Source organism: Panthera onca, chromosome A1, assembly GCF_046562875.1.
Source record: "Panthera onca isolate mPanOnc1 chromosome A1, mPanOnc1 haplotype 2, whole genome shotgun sequence".
Taxonomy (NCBI): Eukaryota; Metazoa; Chordata; class Mammalia; order Carnivora; family Felidae; genus Panthera; species Panthera onca.
In genome coordinates, this window is record NC_138339.1 from 48,706,276 (window position 1) to 48,727,929 (window position 21,654).

General features: G+C 40.2%; 1 protein-coding gene across 5 annotated transcripts in view; it reads right to left on the reverse strand.

Annotated features, from left to right (window-relative positions):
* Nucleotides 1-21,371, reverse strand: part of TIMD4 (T cell immunoglobulin and mucin domain containing 4) — a 40,090-nt gene extending 18,719 nt beyond the window's left edge. For 2 of the 5 annotated variants that reach the window (XM_060634811.3, XM_060634816.3), the window contains exons 1-5: nucleotides 13,302-13,407; nucleotides 8,760-9,098; nucleotides 6,214-6,441; nucleotides 4,768-4,851; nucleotides 3,350-3,433 (exon numbers count right to left, since the gene is read on the reverse strand). In XM_060634811.3, coding sequence (XP_060490794.1) covers nucleotides 3,350-3,433; nucleotides 4,768-4,851; nucleotides 6,214-6,441; nucleotides 8,760-9,098; nucleotides 13,302-13,359 — 793 coding nt within the window. In that variant the 5' untranslated portion in view covers nucleotides 13,360-13,407. Of the gene's footprint in view, nucleotides 1-3,349; nucleotides 3,434-4,767; nucleotides 4,852-6,213; nucleotides 6,442-8,759; nucleotides 9,099-13,301; nucleotides 13,408-20,742; nucleotides 20,837-21,199 lie in introns of those variants that run through there. The other 3 variants (XM_078446232.2, XM_078446234.2, XM_078446231.2) reach the window with 3 other exon arrangements.
* Nucleotides 21,372-21,654: the final 283 nt, after the last annotated feature.

The window sequence follows — 21,654 nt, forward strand, 5'->3', positions numbered from 1 at the left end:
TTTCAACCCCCACCCAGAGCTACCCTGGAGGCTGTGAGGATAGAAGACTAGAAAGAAAGGATCTGAGATGTTACTGAGGCAGTAAAAGAACGGAAGGCATAATCAATGGCAGACTTAATCCCAGGCCATCAGATTATGACTTCAGAGTGCCTCCCCATAGAGGGAACAAATTGGAACAAATTTGAGGGAGGGAACAAATTTGTCTTGAGGGAACAAATTGGAACCATTTCACAAATTCCTGCTGCCATGCAAGAAATGAAATGAACCCTCAGGCTGGATGGAATGCTTTGAGTTCCTAGGTACCTGAAGGGGTCAGAGTTTGCATTCTTCAAACAGACTCTTTAGCTCCGGGGTGGGGGGAGGGGAGAAACCTATGCAAGTTTTTGTTGTTGTTTGTTTGTTTGTTTGTTTGTTTGTGTTTGAATGATGGTTCCAAACCACTTGGAGCTTTGCAGAATTCTTGGAGAATCTAAAGATATGTCCTAGGCTTTTCCCTCAGAAAAATGCATGTGCACATATACACACATAATTATATATGTAATTTCAGGGGGTTCATACCACCCCCAGCCCGTCCACAGACAACTCCACCCAGGAGACCACAGACATTTAAAATTTAAAATCTCCGAGGCCTGGTGTGAGTCCCAGCTCTCCTTCTGCCCAGCTCTATGATCTTGGGTAAGTCACTCCACGTCTCCAAACTCCATTCTAGGGAGCCATGGAGTGGGGGTGAAGAACTATCACTCAGGGTAATGCTGACTTTAGGGAATAATAATTTTGACCAGATCTTCTTGAAGAATTGAAACCAGCTGTCATCCATGGAAGGCTTGCCATCCAAAATTACATGAAGAAATGAGGAAGGAATCAGGGATATTTGGCCAGGGAAAGAAACCCCACAGAGTCACGTGAGCTCTCTGAAAGGAGTTGAAAGCACTTTCATGTGAATGAAGAAGTAGCACTTATCCTGACTTATTCTGTAAAATGGCTCCAGACTGGGGAGTGAGGGGTGGGGAGAAGCAGCACAGTATGATGTCAGAATGGCAGCAGAGTTGAACCGACATGGGTTAAACCCGGGTCATCATTTACCAGATAAGTTATATAACCTTCATGAACTCTAAAATGGAGGTGATAATGGTATCTATCTCATAGGATTTTGTGAGAAGCCAGATAAAATAATGCGCTTAACGTGAGCAGTATTGAAACAAAGAGAGATTTCAGTAGATGTCAGCTACTCTAATAAACTCTCTGACCCTCCATTTCTTTATCTCTAAAATAGGTATAATATGTGTACCCGATCAGGAGGTCACTATGAGATTTAAATAAGAAAATACACATTAAATACCCTTAGTACAGCACCTAACACATAATTAAGTCTTCGGCAATAGAAAGTACAATTATTGTTACAAATGTTTCATTACAACCAGTGGGATGAGAGGACAGTAAATGGAAAGAACACCACCATTTATTTCAGACAGGAAGACAAGACAAAATAAAATAATATCTAAGAGCTTGGACTCAGAGCTAGACTTTCTGCATCAGGAACCTGAGAGCAGTGTGGCCTTGGAAAAGTTGCACAAAATAGGGGTATGAGCATCTGCTAAAAAGGGATTGAATGAAGTGGCCCATGAGAACAGCTTCGCACTGCACCACATATAATATGCGTTCAATAAGTCCTGGTTTCTTCCATAATGAGTAAAGGTTACACAGAGATAGACCTTCTTACAGCAAGCTCCTTCTCAGCAATGCAGCCTCTAGATGTTGCTGCAAATATTCTCTCTCCTCCAGGATTTATCAAGGAGGAGTGAAATAACAATTATCTGGGGTATTACAGAAGAGGGTGAAACATCAAGATGACCTCTTGTTTCCTTGCAGTTGAATGTAAAATAGCCTGAGATTTAAATGGAATGAATGATAACATTTTGAGAACTCCTTGCCCACTCTCCATCATTTTTCTCGTTGCTACCTTCTCTTCTGCCAGGAAACAGCCCCCACTTTTACCCCATGCCACAGACAAAGAAGGTTTGGATCTTTGGCATCTAGTTTCACCTAAGTTAACAACAACTAGTCCAAATTTCCCGTCTTCCCGCTGAATGAGATAGTGCCAAAAAAAAAAAAAAAAAAAAAAAGCCAAAACTTTTCAACATTAGGTCACCCTTGCATTTCACCTTGATTTATAGTCTTCCTTCAAAATGTATCCTTTTTCCACTTACTCTTGCCCATCCTCTCCAATTCTATCTGCTGAGCCTTTGTGAGTGATGTTACACTGCCTCCTTCACAGAGTTACAGGACCATCATTTGGCTAATAAACATATGGAAAGACACTCAAACGCCTTGTTAATCAACAAAAAATGAGACAAAAAAAAATGAACAACAAAAAAAGGGGACAGAATTTTCTTCTCAGAAGATTGAAAAAAAATTAAATAAATGGTCATATCAAGTATAGGGGAGATGTAGGAAAGCAGACACTGTGGGTGGGAAAATAAATTGGCAAAGCCTTTCCAGAAGACAATTTTGTAATGGTTAGTAAACTTAAAGTGTACATTTCTTTCAGCCTAGGATTTCTCCTTCTTAGTCACCACCCTAGACCGTTAGACATAGACACTTAAGGAGGCTCTCACATACAAGGATGCCCCTGCAAACTACCTATGGTAATGAAATATTAGAACACTTCAATGTCCCTTCGTGGGCATTGGATATTATAAGTATCCACAGTATAAAATTCTATACAGCAATTTAACATAATGATATATATCTACATGGATTGGAAAGGAAAGTAGTCCAGTATATAATGCTAGGTAAATAAACAAAATACAGAAGGCTGCATACAGTATAATAGAATTTTTTTTAATTCACACAACAGAACAAAACTGCATATTTCTATACACACACATAAGGAAATAGAAAAAGATCTAGGAATGGTCCTCTTTAACTAATAGCAGTGATTATATCACAGGAAGGGCTGGGATTAAAGACAGGGAGTCAAAGAGATTTTTTTTCCTACTTTTTATTTATCCCTAACAAAAATACATTAGTGTAATATTTGTGTAATTTACAATAAATTACTAATTTTTTTAAATGAATGGATGATTTTCTGGCAATTCTAGCTTCAAGACAGAAACAACTAAGGAAGAAGGGGAATCCCAACACAGGGGTTTCAGAAAAGAGGCAGAAGAGGGAAGAAGCAAACATGGCTGCTATTAGCTGGTTTCACTTTCCCAGCTTGTGGGAAGATGTAGGATGTGACCACAGTGGAACCAAAATAGCCAAATCCCAAGACAAACAGGCAGATGGCAGATGACAGATTGTTCCCACGGTCAAAGACAAAATCACCCTCACGAGCACAGCCCCTTACCTCTTGGCTGAAGAAAAGTCACTGACTCACTCATTTCCCACATTGATGTCTGGGACGTTGACTGGAGACCCCAACCTTCAGATTCTGAAAAAAAAACAAAACAAAACAGAACAAAACAAAAACAAAGGAAAAGAGAAAACAAACTTAGGTAAAAACTTGTCTTTTTTATTTTTGGTGCCCCACTGTCCCCTAAACTAACTTCTGTCATAAAAAAAATAAAAGAAGAATGGGGCGCTTGGGTGGCTCAGTTGGTTGAGCATCTGACAGCTCAGAGCTTGGAGCCTACTTCAGATTCTGTGTCTCCCTCTCTCTCTGCCCCTCCCCCGCTCATGCTCTGTCTCTCTCTCTCTGTCAAAAATAAATAAACATTAAAAAATATCTTTTTTAAATAAAAAATAATAATAAAAGAAGAAGAAGAAGAAGAAGAAGAAGAAGAAGAAGAAGAAGAAGAGCTAATGTTTACAGAGCATTCAGTTCATGCTGTTCTAAGTGATCTACAAGTATCCTCTCATTTAATCTTCAGAAAGAGACACAGGATAGGTGTTATTATTATTCCCATTTTATCAATGAGGAAGCCAAGACCCAAAGAGATTAAATAACTTTCCCAGAGTCATACAACAGTTAAGAAGTGGGTCTTGTACCCAGGCAGTGTAACACCAGAGCACACACCCTGTGCCATACTGCCTCCCTATATTGTACTAACACAAGAACGGAATCATTTATTTACCCCATAGATATCTGTTTTCTTCTACTTGACTATAAGCCCCATTAAGTAAAATCTGCCATTTGAGCACTTACTAACATGCCAGGCACTCACCTAAGGCCACTATATCCATGAAGTTATTCAACTCTCCAACTCACCTGGGAAATCAGCCGAGACCAGAAACCCCTGGCAAAAAGGAATAAAACAGAGAGCCCAGCCTGGGCACTTCTCTCTAGCACCCCCCATGGATGTAAACCGTGCCTTATTTTAGGGTATTCTCTGCCCTTGGACCCCTATTAAATACCTAAAGAAGTCTTGATGGATGAAAGATCACATGAATGAATTTCTCTCTCTACTACAGAAAGCCAATGATCAAGTGAGGACGTCCCTCAAGGAAGTCAACAAAGATCATTGTACTGGGAATTAGGATGAGACGGCTAAGCACTGCCTCACCTGGAATGGAAAGGCAAATATTCCAGAAATGTGCTACCATGAGGAATTGCTTAAACAAATCAAGGTCAGTCTCTCTCCCCACCCCCCTTTCTCTCTCAAAGCCACAAGAATGAATGAACCACAAATGTGGTCCAATTTGTCCTAGATAGGGTTCATGGCACACAGGACCCAAAATTCATCTTCAGTTATCTCATTCAATAGCATTTTACTCTCCTCAACCTAAGAAATGAGGAAAAGAAAGAGAAAGAAAGTGTCCTCATACCTCTGGATGTAAGCAGGGCAATGTTTCCAGAGGTCACCTCGGTACTTCTCTCAGAGTCACTGGAGAGAAAGAAACTTTCTGATTCTGGAATATAAAAAAAGTTTGATAAAAGAGAGCTGCAAAAATAAGTGTTTGTGCCGAGTGGTGGGATCCAGGGCTATTTTTATACTTGTCTTTGAGCCTTTTTATATATTTCAGGTTTTCTTCAAGGATTGCAAGTAATTTTTTAGGATCAAGAAAACTACAAATGTCATAGTTTAAGGTGATTATTTTAAACACCAAAAACCATTAAAAATACATACAAAAATTGGCTGGTTTATGGTTCATGAACTTTAGGTGACAACCCAGAGTATAACAGAATTAGCTGATTCAATATTATAAAGCTATTTAAATTATCCAAGCCTTACTGAGGCAGCTGAGACAGCTAAGAAAGCCTTCACACTATCTCTTAATGAGTTTCCAATAGCATTACCTTGGTATCAGAGGTTGAAACATGGTGGGCACTTTGATAAGCCCTATAAGTAATGAAGCTAGTAAGTCAGTGAGGGTCCAAGATGGAGGATCAAAAACGACTTGGGGGGGGGGGGGCAGGAAGGAAAGAAAAAGAAAAGAATGGAAGGGAGGGAGGAAGGGATTGAGAGAAGAAGGGAAGGAAAGAGGAAGGAAGAAACAAAGGTAGAACTAGTTCATCATCAAGGGATATTTTAAGGCATCTGGAGGCCTTTCCTCAACCAATCTCTAATGCCAAGGCAGAGACTTAACCCCTGGAAGAATAAAACTGGGGTCTGACCCCAGGTGACATATCCTAGCTGTTGCATAAATATCTCTAAGATTCCTGGAAGGTCAACTGGAGAACCAAAAAATCTGACTTTCAAAAAACAGAAAAAATAGGGGGAAAAAAAGGAAACCATAAAACAAAGAAAAGGAACAGATTAATGAAACCACATCCTCACTCACACACACGCACATACATACAGTTATAAACTGAGCTATATTCCCAAAAATTCATATGTTGAAATTCTAACCCCCAATACAGGAAATTGTGCCCTTATTTGGAGAAAGAAATAATTAAGTAAAATGAAGTTATATGGATGGACCCTAATTCAATATGACTGGTGTCCTTATGAGAAGATAAGATTAGGACAGAGACACAGAGGGAAGACCATGTGAAGACACAGAAAGAAGGTAGCCATTTATAAGCCAAGAAATCAGTCGTACTGACACCTTTGTCTCATACTTCTAGCCTCCAGAATTATGAGAAAATAAATTTCTGTTGTTTAAGCCCCCCGCTCTGTGGCATTTGTTATGACAACCCTAGCAAACCAGAATGCACACACACAAGGGCAAGTCTCTGAACTGCCCCATTCAGTAAAAGAACCCTGTTGCAAGGGACCCAAGATACATCTGACCAGCAGAAGGGAAAGAATGGCCAAATGTACCATGTACCTGTAGTGAAGGTGGGTGCTCCCATTGAAGGCTCAGTGGTCTCAAGAACTAGGGTTGCTTCAGGAAGAAAGGTTGATATTGTTGGGGGGCATGTGGTTGCCACAGCTGTGAGGGTAGTCTGAAGTGGTGTTCTGGTTGTGAGTTCAGGTGTAGTCACAGCTGTTGTTGGAAGCACAGCTATGGTTGTCGTCATGGCAGTAGTGGTTGTTGGGCGCTTGGTTGTTGGAGCTGTAACCGATATAAGATACATTGTACAAATATATGTGGGATCTGTCCATTTCTCTGTTTCTGCTGCCCTCACCTGGTCCACTGGCCTGGACCACTGGAATGCCCATGAAAGTTGGGTTTCTTGCCCCTACTCTTGACCTTTCCGATATGCTTTTTACACATTGGCTAGAACAATCTTTTAAAATGACAAATAATTATGTTGGTCCCCTGCTTAAAAGATTTTACTGGGTCCTCCTTGCCCTTGAGATAAAGGACCCAACCCCAAAGTTGGCCCACAAAAATTCCACTTGATCTGGCTCTTTCTTTACAATCTCAGGTCTCCACTTTACTCTTCTCACTTGTCTCCAGCCCACTGGCTTTTCTTCACCTCTCTAAACAGTGACCTCACACTGGAGGGACTTTGTACCTGTTGCTTCCGAGCCTCTCTCTTCATTAAGCTGACACCTACTGAACCCTCATGTCTCAGCTAAAAGGACACTGTTGTAAGGAGGTCACACATATTCTGCAATCAATTAGGTTTCTGGGTTTTGCACTCTATACTTTACCTTCACTTTTATTTTATGATTATGGTTTAACACCTGCTTCTCCCACCAGACTGTAAGCTCCATAAGGGAAAATCTGCTATTTATTTTGTTCTCTGCTACAAATCTAATACCTACCACAATGTTGGGCACATGGTAGATATTCCAAAAAGATTGCATAAGTGAGCAAATGAACAATTGCATCAAAAGTGAGCCCAAACATGAAATTTTAGTCAAGCAAGATGAAGAAGCTCAAGTTCTGTTGTACAACTCATACCTAAAGTTAACAATAATAAGTTGTATACTTGAAAATTTGTTAAGTGAGCAGAACTCACCATAGGTGTTCTTTCCACAATGAAATAAAATTAAAATCTGTAATAAAAATGAATCCAAGGTGTTCAACATGGGATGAGAATGTAGTCTCTTTCATATATTAACGACAAGTTCATGCTGACACCACTCACCCCCTAACATTTGAGTTTGGGTTCATCAGCCACAGTTATTCTACATATGCTACCATCTCTTAAATATGTCAAATTTTGATTAACTCTAACAGATTTCAGTGAGCTTAGAAATGACCCATAGATATTGAGTTCAACAAGTATTTTATAAAATAATAGCTGGTTATATCAGGCTTGAAAATAGAAGACTTGGATTAGCCTCATTTAACTTTAATAAAACTTCAGTAAATCAGAAAAATACCTTTTCTATCACAAAGTCGCTTTTAAAGAAAAATATACTAAAGTATATGAAAGTTCTGAAATAAGAAGCATCCACATAAGTCGTTCCCAAATTTTAGAGTACGTTGGTGTCACCTGAGAATTCTGTTAGACATGTGGCTATTAAGCATACGATCCTACCTTCCAAGATGCCTACCCAGTCAGGAACAAAGCACAAGAATCCCCCATCTTTTTTTTTTTTTAAGTTTATTTATTTATTTTGAGAGAGACGGAGAGAGCGTGAGTGGGGGAGGGGAAGAGAGAGAGAGAGAATCCCAAGCAGGCCCATCCTGGCAGTGCAGAGCTGATGTAGGGTTTGAACTCACAAAACCATGAGATCATGACCTGAGCCAAAACCAAGAGTTGGACTTTCAGCTGACTGAGCCACTGAGGTGCCCCGATAACCCTCCATCTTCGATGCAGTTTGAACATAGAGCTTACTCTGAGAGACACCATTCCCAACAAGCAGGAAAGGTGATTACTGTTAGCATAATTCAACCAGAGGCTGCCTTCTATGCAGCTCAAATCTTTAAGAATCCCACCATATTCCAGTTTCATCAAAAGCAACTGACAGTAACAGACAGAAAGGCCACCTGAAAACTGCTGTGATTGTCTCCAAGTCTCATGCCCTTTCCCCTTTGCTGGAAGTTGCAAACTTTGGCTTATGGGCTGAAGCTGACCCATGGACACATTTTATTTAATTTATATGGTATTTTTTAAAAAATCTTTGCCAACATATAAAAATCAATGTCATACACGTAAAAATTGCGAAATCTGAAAACACTGTGCACAAAGCAACAATCTCGTAATAAGAAGCAGATGTCTTTTGCAGACTGACCCTCCAATTCACTGGTTCCCTTCCCATGCACCCCCCACCCATTCATTTCTGTGGTCTTCTTGGCCCCTATGGGTATTTGCTCCATACTGTGCCTCCTCTAGTCATAGCAACATATCTTAAAATTAATCTGCCCACTCGTGCTTAAGCACCTACAGCCTCCCCAACACCACCCAGTACATCCATTCCCCATTAACTGTTGAATCTATCCTTCCACAGACACAAGCCCCTTCATGTACACACCTCTCCTCAGCTGCAGGCGAATGTTCTTTTTCACGTCATTGAACCAGCCAGGGACCTCTATGCGGCAGCAGTATACACTGTTGTCACCTTCGTTGGTGTTCAAGATGGTCAAGGAGACATTGCCTTGTCGGATATTGCCCTGAAGTTCATATTTTGATGACTTCCTGGACAACACCGTCATCCCACCAGTGTGGAGAAGCTCATTGTTGCACTTGGATTTGGGACACGGGCCCTTGCCCCAGCACATGCTGTTGCTGTTTTCAGACCAGGATGAGTACTTACAGGGCAAGGTCACCGACTGACCCAAAAACCCTCTCACAGTCTCTGGTGCAGCTGGAACTGTGAGCAAAAATGAGAAAAATTAAGGCTGTGCAGTACTAAAATCTCTCAAATATACTGCATGATGTTTGTGCAGCTAGATGCTTCCAGGAAGATGAGAAGAGTCATTATGTATATTTTTTTAGCCTAAATTCTGATGTGCCCTTAGCCACTGCTGAGTCCCTAACTCCACACCCTTTTGTCCCCCAGTTGCAGATAGCTGACCCACCTCATGGTCTGAACTCATCTCCATAACAAGCCCTTTTTGCTGATTTAAAAACTCTGTTCTTGAGTACCATTCCAATAAGCCAAAAACTTTTCCAATGAAAAATCCAACTCTTTAATCTAATTCCACTAACTCATGTAAACACATCCAGAACTAGCACTCTACCCAGTGTATCCTCAATAAGCAGTGGCCATGTACTGCTGACCTGACTGCTTGGGACTCCCTCCATTTTCAAACCCAAAGAATGCTGTGGCAGTAAGATAGGCTGTTGAACTACGTTCCATTGTCCTTCTCTCCTTTCAGTACTGGATCTAGAAATTGATTGCTCTGGACCATTTATTTGTTGTTAGAGAACATGAAGTTAGGTGGAGTTTGAACACTTTTTTAATGTTAAAACTGGAAAGAACCACAAGAATTATAAAGAATGGCACCTATGACATACAAAAATGCCAAGGGTTAGTTTTACCATATTAGTTGTGTGAGATGGAAGGTATCGCTATTTCTGAAATGAAGCAGTCCTATTTCCCAGCTTTGCCTGCTCATCAGCATGACCTGGGGAAGGTATTGAGAGTGCAAATTTTATTGCCCAACCCTGAATCAGAATGTTTGAGGCCAAGGCCCATGGAAATTCTCCAGGTCATTCTGATATCACTTGCTAGTCACCCAGGATTTGAGGACCAGTGGACAAGCTCTTCTAAGATTACTTCCATCTCTAAGAATCTGGGAAACATTTTCACTGCTGCAAATGTTAAGCCCACTGGGTTAATTGAGCATCAGCAATTGTTCTAACGATTGCTGGTTCTAACCCTCCACTCCCAAAAAATGCTACTTAAGACAGGCTGAAGCTCCAGATCATCAGGACTCCACCTGCTTTCTCTAGGGTACCTAGGTCCTGCTTTGTTTTCTCCAAGGTACCTTCCTGTGAGACTCTACATTCACTGACTTTTTTGGCCCATTGGACTAAGTTGTATAGCACATGGCCAAGAGTACCAGGTTCCTCTCTGACCCAGGTATCAGGAATATCCCCATAACCCTCTCTAAAATAAGGTAAGCACAAACCAAATTCAGACACGCCCTGAAATTTCAGACCCTGAAATCACAGTTTATTCATTTCATTGTAGTAGGAATGTTTCAGTGACCATAAATGCTCTAGAAGTCCATTTAGCCTACCATGAAACAAGGAAAAATAAATACATAAGAAATTCATTGTCATCACCTTCAGCTCTATTACCAACAGAACATATGCACCTAAAACTAGTAACTTTCTCAATACGAGCTTATTCCTATGAATGTTCGGAAAATTAATTCAAAATATATGCAGGAATTATTTCTGCTGGAGATTAAACAGTTTGTTTTTCCAGTATCATACTATAGAAAGAGGCATCCTACTACTCAGTAAGAAAACACCCAATATAAAAATTGACAGAAGACATAACAGGCATAGATAAAGAAATACAAGAAGCCAGTAAATTTCATCTGTAAGACTGGCAAAAATTTAGAATGCCAATAATATCAAAGTTGGCCAGACAGGGACTCAGGAAATGACATAGACTATTGGAGTACACTGGAATGAAATGGGAGTTTAATTGGTATAGCCACACTGTGAGGCAATTTGGCAGTTTCCATTAATATTGAGCATGCATGTATCCTAGCTAAGCCTTAGCAATTCCGTGCTTTGTTATTTACCCTACAAAAAGACATGTGCACAGGGAAATTTGTTTGCAAAAGTTTGGTGCAGCTTTCATATATATGTGAATGAAGTGAACATTGTATGTGGGGAACAGCAAAACTATGGCATACGCATTCCCTGGAAACATAATGAATCATTCATTCCAAGCAATCATTCCAAGGTTATTAGAAGTAAATCTTTATCAGTTGACATGAAAACTCCAAGCCTTATTAATGTATGAAAAGGACAAATTCAAAACAACACATAAAATACAAAACCATCTTATAAAACAAATAAAACAGTTTGCATTTTTTTTTTTTTTTTGTCTGTGGGCACAGACATATGAAGGTATATGCATAGAAAAGTGTCTGGTGGGATATACACCCAACTCACTGTTCCAGTCGCCTTTGCCATCAGAGGAAAGGAACTGGAGAAGGAGGGAGTATTCAAAGGAATTTTAGCTTTATGATGCTGTTATTTTTTTCACCTGGGGTGTTTCTGTATTACTGACTGGATTACAAATTAATATTTAAAAAAAGGAAGCAGGCAATTTGGTGTGGCAGAAAAACACCCATTAGGCTACAGTGTAAACTTCATTCTGCTAGTTACTGCTTTTGTGTTCTTGGGGGAAAGCCACAATAATCCTGACCTCATTATCATTGAAAGCAAAGGGGATATATAATACTTGCTTCAGAAGTATTTCGGAGGTTTATATGCAATGAAGTATCAAATGCCACATGAAATTAATAAAGTATTAGTACAAGTAACCAAGCATTTCAGAATTTAGAAATAGGACAAGAAGCTCTTCCCTGCTGGTACGAAAGTATCTTGGAGCAGAAGAATCACTGATAATCAAATTCCCTTTTTGGGAATTACCTAGGACGGTAGGTACAACCTAGGTTCTGTTGCCAGCTTTGTTCCTTCTCCAGGTGGTGACCTCAGGAAAGGCCCCTTCCCCAGTCAGGGTCTCATTTTCACTATTTACTGAGGAAAGGGTTTCATTCTGCATCTTTTAAGAGCATATCCAGTCCTGATTGATCCTTGCTGATTCTGAGCAATCACTCTCTTCTAAATTGGTCATTTTAGAAAAGGTACAAATGAAAAATGAACAAAAGACAGTTCTCTAGGTGCTGCTTCCTTCACATAGGATTGGAGAAGCCTACCCCATCAGTGTCCAGCCAGGAGCAGGAACATAGACTCCAGCAACCTTCAACACAACGTAAACCTCCACACCTCAACTACTCAGGACAAGATAAAGACCACTGAAAACACTGATAAAGAAAGTGACAGGGATTGCCTTCATTCCATTAATTCCTACAGAGTATCTAGGAAGAGAGGCAGTTAAATGATCAATTACTACAGGGTGACAAGTTCTCTGATGGATGACTTCATGGAAGATAGGAATTCATAGCAGAAACACCTCACCCCGTCCAGAGGCTCAGAGTGATCAGGAAAAGCCTGACTTGGGTGGAGACCTGATAATGCATGTAGTTACCGAGAAAAGAAAGGCAGGATGAAAAACAGCATGGCAAAGGTTTGAAGGGTAGAGAGAACACATTTGTTTTCCTTGGAATGGAAGTGCTTTTGCGGGCAGCACATTTGAGAGATCATTTGCAAATAGCTACTAACTTTGAAAACTGCTAGGGATATTAGATACTGTCTAGTTCTAGAATCATGCATTGTTCAAACTGGTCTTATCTGGCTGCCTCATTTCATACATAGAAGAGCCAGAGCAATTTAGACATGTTTCCATTGTTAATGACTAGTGACTGAGACCACTGCAGCTCAGTGAGGAGCATTTTGCCCAAGGCTGCCAGGACACAGAAGTCTAAACTGGCCCAGAATGAGTGTGTACACTTGCATCACCCAACACTTGGACACAACAAACCTCACCTTCTGGTGAGGGATGAAGCGTCATACCCAGCAAAAGAAGACAAACAAAAAGCAAACCAAAACTCCTGAAAATAAAGAGAAAAATACAAATTATAATAAGAGCTCTGCAGAAGAATTCCCGTGGCTCCAACTATGCTAATAACACCTGCAAAGGAAATTTCTTTTCCCCATTTCATCTGACCCTTTATTTTGTGTTTCTTCTTAAGTTGTCATTTCTGATTTGAATACAAATTAGCCCACTGTAAAACTCTAAAACCAGTCTCAGAATAAAACCCTATGTAACTAGAAAGGCAGAGACCCTCCAAAGAAAAAAATCTGGAAGGACTCAAGAATGAAGCAGGCTTCTGCTCTACTGAGGCCTGATCGGCTGTGGAAATCTATCACAGGATGCCAAGCTCTCCAGGGACTCCTGCATGGAAGGATTCAGAACACTTACTCAGAGAAAGCCGCCCAAGTTCAATCAGCAGCCAGAGAATAAGAGGCCCTTTGGACATTTTGACTGTTGGCAGGCCCCAGGAGTCAGTCTGTCTGTCCAAAGCCCATTTCTTATACTCTGGTTAGTGCTGACAGGGCAGGACCTTTTAGTTTCATTTCTCTTTCTGCCTCATAACCTTCCCTTTCCTCCCTCCTGAATAGTCTCCCTCAAGAGATGTATGATAAAATGTGCTGAGCTCTTTCTCCTGACCACCAGTGTATGTGGAAATGTGTGGACTGATAGTGAGGTTGCACCTGTATTCCTTTGTCCATACGTATCAAAGGATTTCCTACCCTGTGTGGTAGCATCCATGCATGTGCTTGTGTGTATGTGCATGTGTAAGCTGTGAATGAGCTACAGTCCTTCCCACTCCTGTGCAGCTTGCAGTAAAATGCAATGAACTCACCTCATTGGCTGCTATTTAAACATGGACTCCTCATAGGGGCCAAAGGAAAGTTAGACTGGAAATGGGCTCTGCTCCCTTTACCTGGTTCACCTGGTTCTCCATCACCTGGAACTTTGGCCCCTTTACTCTGATAACTGACAAACAAAAGCAATCAACCATCACATAAGACAAAATCACTATTAGAATTTACTAGACAAGGAAAGAAGAATTCAATAGAGGAAGCATACCGTGGCCATTACAGGACATGCTCAGGTAACAAACAACCCCAAGGTCAAGACCCAATTCTACGAGTTTTTAGTGAAGTCTTCATCACCTAATGATGAAGAGCATAAAAGATAGCTCATGAACCAGACTATAAGGCTTGGGTGAGATGATAGCCCTCTGGACTCTATAGCTTCAGCGATCTATCCAAGACCACAGAACCAGTTAGAGGAGGAATCAAATCAAACAGATATGTTTTCTAACATAGATTTAGGTCATCGTCATTGGTTAATGAATGTTTAGTTATATTCCAGGCACTCTACTACATGATACAGATGTATTATTTAATTCTCACAACACTAAGAAATAGGTATTTTTTCCCATTTAACAGGCGAGGGAATGGAGGCTTAAGGGAGCTACATAAATGACATTGACAGTCAAGAAGGTGAAAACATGACTCAAGCCCAAGTGTCCCTGATCCCAAATCCATGCTCTTGATCATGACACCCTCCTTCAACCTGTGGTCCTTAGGGAACCACAGCTATGAGACACACCATACCAGTGGCCGGCCAAATTATACCCAGCTCCAGAGAGGGAATTTAAGGAAGCACAAATGCTCTAGATTTAAGAAAAAAATCCTCATTTGATTGTAACCAGCCAAATGAGTCTCAGACCTTCAACATTGCTCATAGTAAAAGTATTGGTGAAAATACAATACTGGATGAGTCTCTGCACTCAGAGAATCTAGTAAAACAGGGGGAAGGGATGAAAATAGAAGGATTCAGAGAAAATGTTCCCACTGACTACCCACTGAACTGTGGGATCCTCTTCCTAGGAAGCTGGGAGAGTTAGTCTCCGGACAAATTGGATAGCCCTAATAAAACACTTACAGATATTCATATTTAGGTGCTCCCCGTTAATACCAACAAAATTTCCCTTCAATAAAGCTACCAGTTCATGAGCCTCAGTCATGTATGCAGCATTCCTAATTAGTTTTTAGTGTGTCTTTTAAATATGAATAGGCAACTAAGGATCAGAGACATTTGGGGAAAATATTCAATATGAAAAAGATACAAAGACAACACCCAAGATGACTTTGTACTCACATGTCTAGGAAATTGATTGGATGACTAGAAGACCTAGTGGCTGGACAGGTACCCCTGTGCCTCCACATGGCCTTTCCACAAGGCATCTTGGGCTTCCTTCAGTATAGCAGTCTCAAAGTAAATGAGTTTCTTACATAGTATATGGTTTTCTCAAAAGTGAGCATTCCTCAGGGCTCCTGGGTGGCTCAGTCAGTTGAGTGTTTGACTTCAGCTCAGGTCATGATCTCACACTCCGTGAGTTCGAGCCCCATGTCAGGCTCTGTGCTGACAGCTCAGAGCCTGGAGCTTGCTTCTGATTCTGTGTCTCCCTCTCTCTGACCCTCCCCCATTCATGCTCTGTCTCTCTCTGTCTCAAAAATAAATAAAAACATTAAAAAAAAAAAAGTGAGCATTCCAACAGACTCAGGAAGAACGGGCAAAGGTTATGACCTAAACTGACATGTGATTCAGTATTATTTCCACTGCATTCTATTGGTCAAGAAGAAGGCCATCCCAGGGGCACCTGGGTGGCTTGGTTGGTTAAGCATCCAATTCTTGATTTCAGCTCAGGTCATGATGTGAGATTGAGCCCTGCATAGGGCCCTGTGCTGAAAGTGCAGAATCTGGTTGGGATTCTCTCTCTCTATCCCTACCCCTCCCCTGCTCCTCCACTCACATGCACTCTCTATCAAATAAATAAACATTAAAAAAAAATAGAAAGCCACCCTGGATTCAAGTAGAAGGAACAATACAAGGGTGCGAGTAGCAGGAAGTGCATTGGAGGTGAAGGGGAAGCATCTTTGCAGACTTGTTACCACAACAAGCAAACCAGGCTGGAGCGGAAGGACAGAGGAGTAAGGCTGGCGGTGGTAGTGGTGAGCGTAACTGATAGATTATCTCATGCATTTAGGTATTTTGAAAATAGATCAAGTCGGTCTTTGATAGAAAGGGCTTGAATCATTTAAGATGAATTTTGATAAACACTTGGGAAATTAAGAAAAGGAAAACAGTAGACAATTATTACAATCAGGAAACACTAAATATTGTACATGAAAGAATATGAAATTACAGTACATTTGCTCAATTGGAAAGATAGTTGTACAGTCATGATAATGTAAACTCTAGCTACTAGTTTAACACAAAATTGTGATAGGAGTACATTGGGAAGATGGGCAGAGAGGAAGGGAAATGGGGGTACTCACCCTTCAGGAGGTCAATAGACAGTAATCAAAATGGTCAATCAAACAGTAACAGTAAAAGCACATTATTAGTAATATGGAAGGAAAAAAAACAGAAGAAAAAAACTCAAAAGAGTTTACATTTTATGGGAAGGAATAGGAAAGGTATTGGCTGTTTTTTTAGTTATAAGCCTTTTATAATAATTTTACTTTAAAAAATGTGTATATTGAGCACATCTCACATCTAGATCTTAGTTTCTAAATACCACTCACCAATAAAAGGAACCAGGCTCCTTGGAGAAATTTCTGGTTCTAGGACTGGGGCAGGAAATACTTAAAATGAGTCTGGAGCATCTTGTGCTAGAAAGTCTGAAAGTGCTCAAAAAGTAAATAAAAAGTAAAATCCACAATGATGTGATTGTTAAATGGACACAGGAGGCAACCAAAAAAGCTACCAATGACCAAAGCAGGAACAACCCAAGCAACAAAATAAACTAGAACTGGATTATAGCCCAAAGTATAAAATTAATGTTGATACTGATACAGTGATCAAATCAATAAATAAGCGAGGAAGGAGAGACAAATCTTCTGTCCAAAAACACTCCAAATAATTTATGTAGTTACTTCCTCCTCAAAGGAAAGGTAGAACATAACTCCTATCCTTAATTGTAGGCTGAACACAGTGACTTCCTTCCCAAACTTCCAGTAAAGACAGTAAGAACAACTAACTTTACAGTGGAGAGATCTGGCAAACACTACCTCTTGCAGGTGATCAAGGCCAGCATCAACAGAGACAAGTCATGTTGATGGTTTGCACCCTTGACATGATGTGGTATAAATGGTACTTTACCCGTGTGGTAAATTCTTCCCAAGAAACATCATCCCAGTACAATTATGAGAAAAACCATCAAACACAGCCAAACTGAGGCAGATTCTACAAAATATTTGACAAATACTTGTCAAAAGGTCCAATGTCATGGGGCTCCTGGGTGGCTCAGTCATTTAAGCATCCAACTCTTGATTTCAGCTCAGATCATGATCTCACGGTTTGTGAGATTGAGCCACGTGTTGGGCTCTGAGTTGATAGCACAGAGCCTGCTTGGGATTCTGTTACTCCCCCTCTTTCTCCATCCCTTCCCTACTCTTTCCTGTGCATGCTCTCTCTCTTTCTCTCTCTTTCTCTTTCAAAATAAATTTTAAAAATCTTAAAAAACCTGCCAAGGTCATTAAAAAACCAAGGGAAAATCTGAAAAAATGTTACAGCCAAGAGGAACCTCAGGAGACATGACAACTAAATGTAATGTGGTATCCTAAATAGGCTCCTGGAAGAGAAAAAGGCCTTTAGGTGAAAATTAAGAAAATTTTGGACTTTGGTCAATAATATTAATAGTATTAATATTGGCTTATTAACTGTTACAAGTATACCATTACCATAATGTAAAATGTTAATAATAGGGGAAACTAAGTGTGGGATGTATGGGAACTATCTGTACAATCTTCATCATTTTTCTGTAAACCTAAGGTTATTCTAAAATAAAGCATTTTGGGGGCGCCTGGGTGGCGCAGTCGGTTAAGCGTCCGACTTCAGCCAGGTCACGATCTCGCGGTCCGTGAGTTCGAGCCCCGCGTCAGGCTCTGGGCTGATAGCTCGGAGCCTGGAGCCTGTTTCCGATTCTGTGTCTCCCTCTCTCTCTGCCCCTCCCCCGTTCATGCTCTGTCTCTCTCTGTCCCAAAAATAAAATAAAAAACGTTGAAAAAAAAATTAAAATAAAGCATTTTGAATGCACATATGCTTTTATTTTAGAAATGCAAATTTTAATAATAATTTAGTATCTGTAAGGGGTCACACACTGGAACAAGAGGCTAAGCTTGGTTATCCTCTCTTCCTAAGTTAGGGTCCCTAGACGGTCTTCATCCTAGTATTGGATGCTCAATTTGTATTACTGTATTAAAGTATATTATTCTTCAGAGAGGGCCATAGCAGTTTTAGGTAATTCATGTCTTCCTCTACATATGGAGGTTTGCACCTGGAGAGCCGGTCCTCCCTCATTTTTAGTCAGTGCAGTTTAGATGGTATTGATTTCATTCATGGTCATGGTGTTTGGATCAAGGATGAACAATTGATCCAAATAAAGCCAAGGATACACAACCTTGACACATTTACTAGAATTTTTGAGTTCTAGTTCCCTATTTTCCACTGATTTTTCAGCTATAAGGATACGGGCCTGGATCCAAAGTTATCCATTATGCCACTAATGGGTGAAGCCTGCCTGATGAGAGAACCAATTAGGCAGAAGGCAAGTGGAGAAATAGAGAATCCTAGGTCCTTGACAAGGTTTGAACCTCTGAAACAAGACATGTCAATGTGCCAACAAATGTCCTTTTGAAATAAAGCCCGTTTGTGTGGGGTCTTCAGTCATTTGGAATCAAAAGACCTATGTTCTTAAATCTAGAAGAACTTCTATATCATGGTAATTCAGATGGATGGCTAAGGTTTTTCCAATCATAAGAGTTTACACAATTATCTGGCTCAACTACGTGCTTCACCAAATACCTGCTTTCACCCTGACCTTTCAATCATTCAGCAAGTGGCTTGTCAATCTATTTACTTTTGGAATGTGGAATTCTGCTAGGTTCTGGGGATAAAGACAAATAAGGCATAGATCCTACTCTTAAGAATATGACAGTTTCAAATTTTAAGCAGAGGAGGTATTATTTAAATTACTATTTAAAGATAAGGCTGTTGGAAGCCAAAAGATAAAAGACTGTTAAGTGATATGAAGAAAATAGAATCCATGTTTTCTAATAAAGAGTTCTTTGTGGTAAACAATACTTCCTTTATGGTAAATGAAGTTAAATGTAATCCCACTCATTCATTTTTATTTGTTCATTTCTTCATCAGTTATAGAAGAGTTCAGAAAACTATTGCCCATTGACCAGATCCCACCCACCACCCATCTTTGTAAATAAAGTTATATTGCAACACTGCCATGCCCATATGTTTACATATTGTTTATGGCTGTTTTCATGCTACAATGGCAGAGTTGAGTAAATGCAACAGATACTGTATTTCCCACAAAGCTAAAAATATTTACCATCTGGTCTTAACAGAAAGAGTTCACCAACCTTTGGACTATATATGGAATTCATGCTATGTGCCATGTACTGTGCTAAACACTGAGACAGCAGTATGAGACCAGCCACTCTTATCCTCAATAAGTTCACAAGCTTGTGCCTCCTACTGGCAGACAAGCAAGTTAATAGACAATATAGCACAGTGTGATAAGGAAAGGACAGAATAGCAAGGGAATGTTGAGAAAAGATTCCTAGCCCAGTCTTGAAGATGGAAAAAGAGAATCAAGAACACTTTTTAAATATAGACCTCAAGGATATTGGAGAGGATTGGGGCAGCATAGAAAAGAATTTCCAGCAGGACAAAGAACATGTAAAAGCTCAGTGACTATAACAGCAAAGCATTTTAGACTAACTGAAGAATTTAAGCTTCACAGATCTTTATCATAGTATTTAAAAGTAAATGTAAAACTTAAATGCTCTGACCAAAAAAAAAAAAAAAAGTAAATGAACAGATAAAATAAAACAGGGCTATGTGTAGACTAACACTGAGACAATATAGTGATCTGAGGATTATGATTGGTGTGTGTGTGTAAATTTCTCTATGGCTAGACCTCAAATCAGGAGGGAAGAAGTGCAAATGAGGGGACAGGGACACAGGCCAAGGGCAGATCATAAAAGTCCTGATCAGCCATATGAAGGAGGGCACTGTCTGAGGGCCAAGAGGAATCCATCTTTTGTGGTGATTACTGAGCCTGTTAGTAAAACCTATAAAAGAAAGAATTCCACAAACGGGAGCATTTTCATTAAAATGTGCCTAGAACTAAGTTGTCACATCTCTAAATCTCCTCCAGCTTTGGCAGTTTATGACTACATATTCTGTTAGGTCAGGAAATGACTTCAACCTGGGAAAGGATATTTTCTGAGTTCTTTTACTGAGGTAGAAGGACAGCCTCTCTTGCTCATTGTCAACCATGGGAGCCTATTTAGCAAGCTCCCCCTCACTCTATGACCCCTGCATCAACTTCTTTATTTTCTATGGGATGGGAAATCGAACTGCCTGGGTTCCATCTTGACCACATACTAGCTGTATGGCTATGAACAATTTACTCAATGTCTCTGTGCTCAATTAACCTTCTATAAAATAGAGATGGTAGTACCTATATCTTGGATTGCTATGAGCACTAAATGAGATGGCCTATGGAAAGCATTTAGCAGAGTACCATGCAGATAGTGAACCCCCAAAAATATTAGTTATTATTCAAGTAGTTATTATGCAGGTAGAGTTAGTAGAACACAAAAGACAGAATGACCTATTGTAGTGGATATATCTTGTTGTTGCCTGTTCAACATCCCTTCCTTTGTGGAACCAACCCTTTTTTAATCTATATGGATCCAGTCTGGCATATGATTAGGGTGGGCATATGCCTTAGGTATAGCCATTCATTTTAACCCATTACCTTGTGGGGACTGATATAAGGCAAAGAAAATAGACTGGTTTGCTTGTCAAAGCTGATTCAGTCAGAGACATGCAGATCCATGGAATCTTGAAATCTTGGGGGGAAAAAAAGGCAAGTAAAGAAAGGATCACTAATTTACTCATCATTCTAAAGCTTGATATGTGTGGTCACACCTCAGCTTTCATACTTCCTTCCAAGTAGTCAGTTCTACTTCTGTACAGCCCTAGTTGTTAGGGAAATAAAAAGGAATTAATATTCACTAAATTGTGGCTATGTGCTAAGCACTGTGCTGGGTGTTGTTCACACATAATCCCAACAAATATAAAAAATATATCTTTTGAACTACAAGGAAAAAGGGATTAAAATACAGCTCTTCTTGTCTAGTATGTTAGTTAGAACTTATTTCAGGACAAGAACAGAGGTTCACTAATATTGCCCCAAGGAAGAAGTAACTCACGACAAGAGCACACATGGTCTGGAATCAATACCCCGTTAGGAATCTCCAAGGCATCACTTTCTCTGCTCTTCTTTTAGGTATCTCTGCCTCTCTCTGAAACTCTCCCCATGACCAACTTCCTCATGATTTCAGCTTGCTCATGATATGTATTATACAACCCAGCCCCAAATCCTTTCAGCTCAACTCTCAGCTCTCTGAGCTCACTGACTTATTATCTCAATTCTAAATTCCAAATTCTTGAAAGAGAACTCCAGTCCCTTAAGTTCTCATTTTCTATGGTAGGCCCAGGCTATAGTTCAAAGGCAGATTGGTAGTTGGCTATCCTAGGATCAGCCTTGTCCATGAGGAGAAAGGGTCCACTGTGCAGAACTCAGTCATTCCATTTGTAATTTAGGAAATTGGAGCTATGGATGGGGTACAGTCCCTCAGAAGTGGCTGGGGTAGACAGGCAAAGA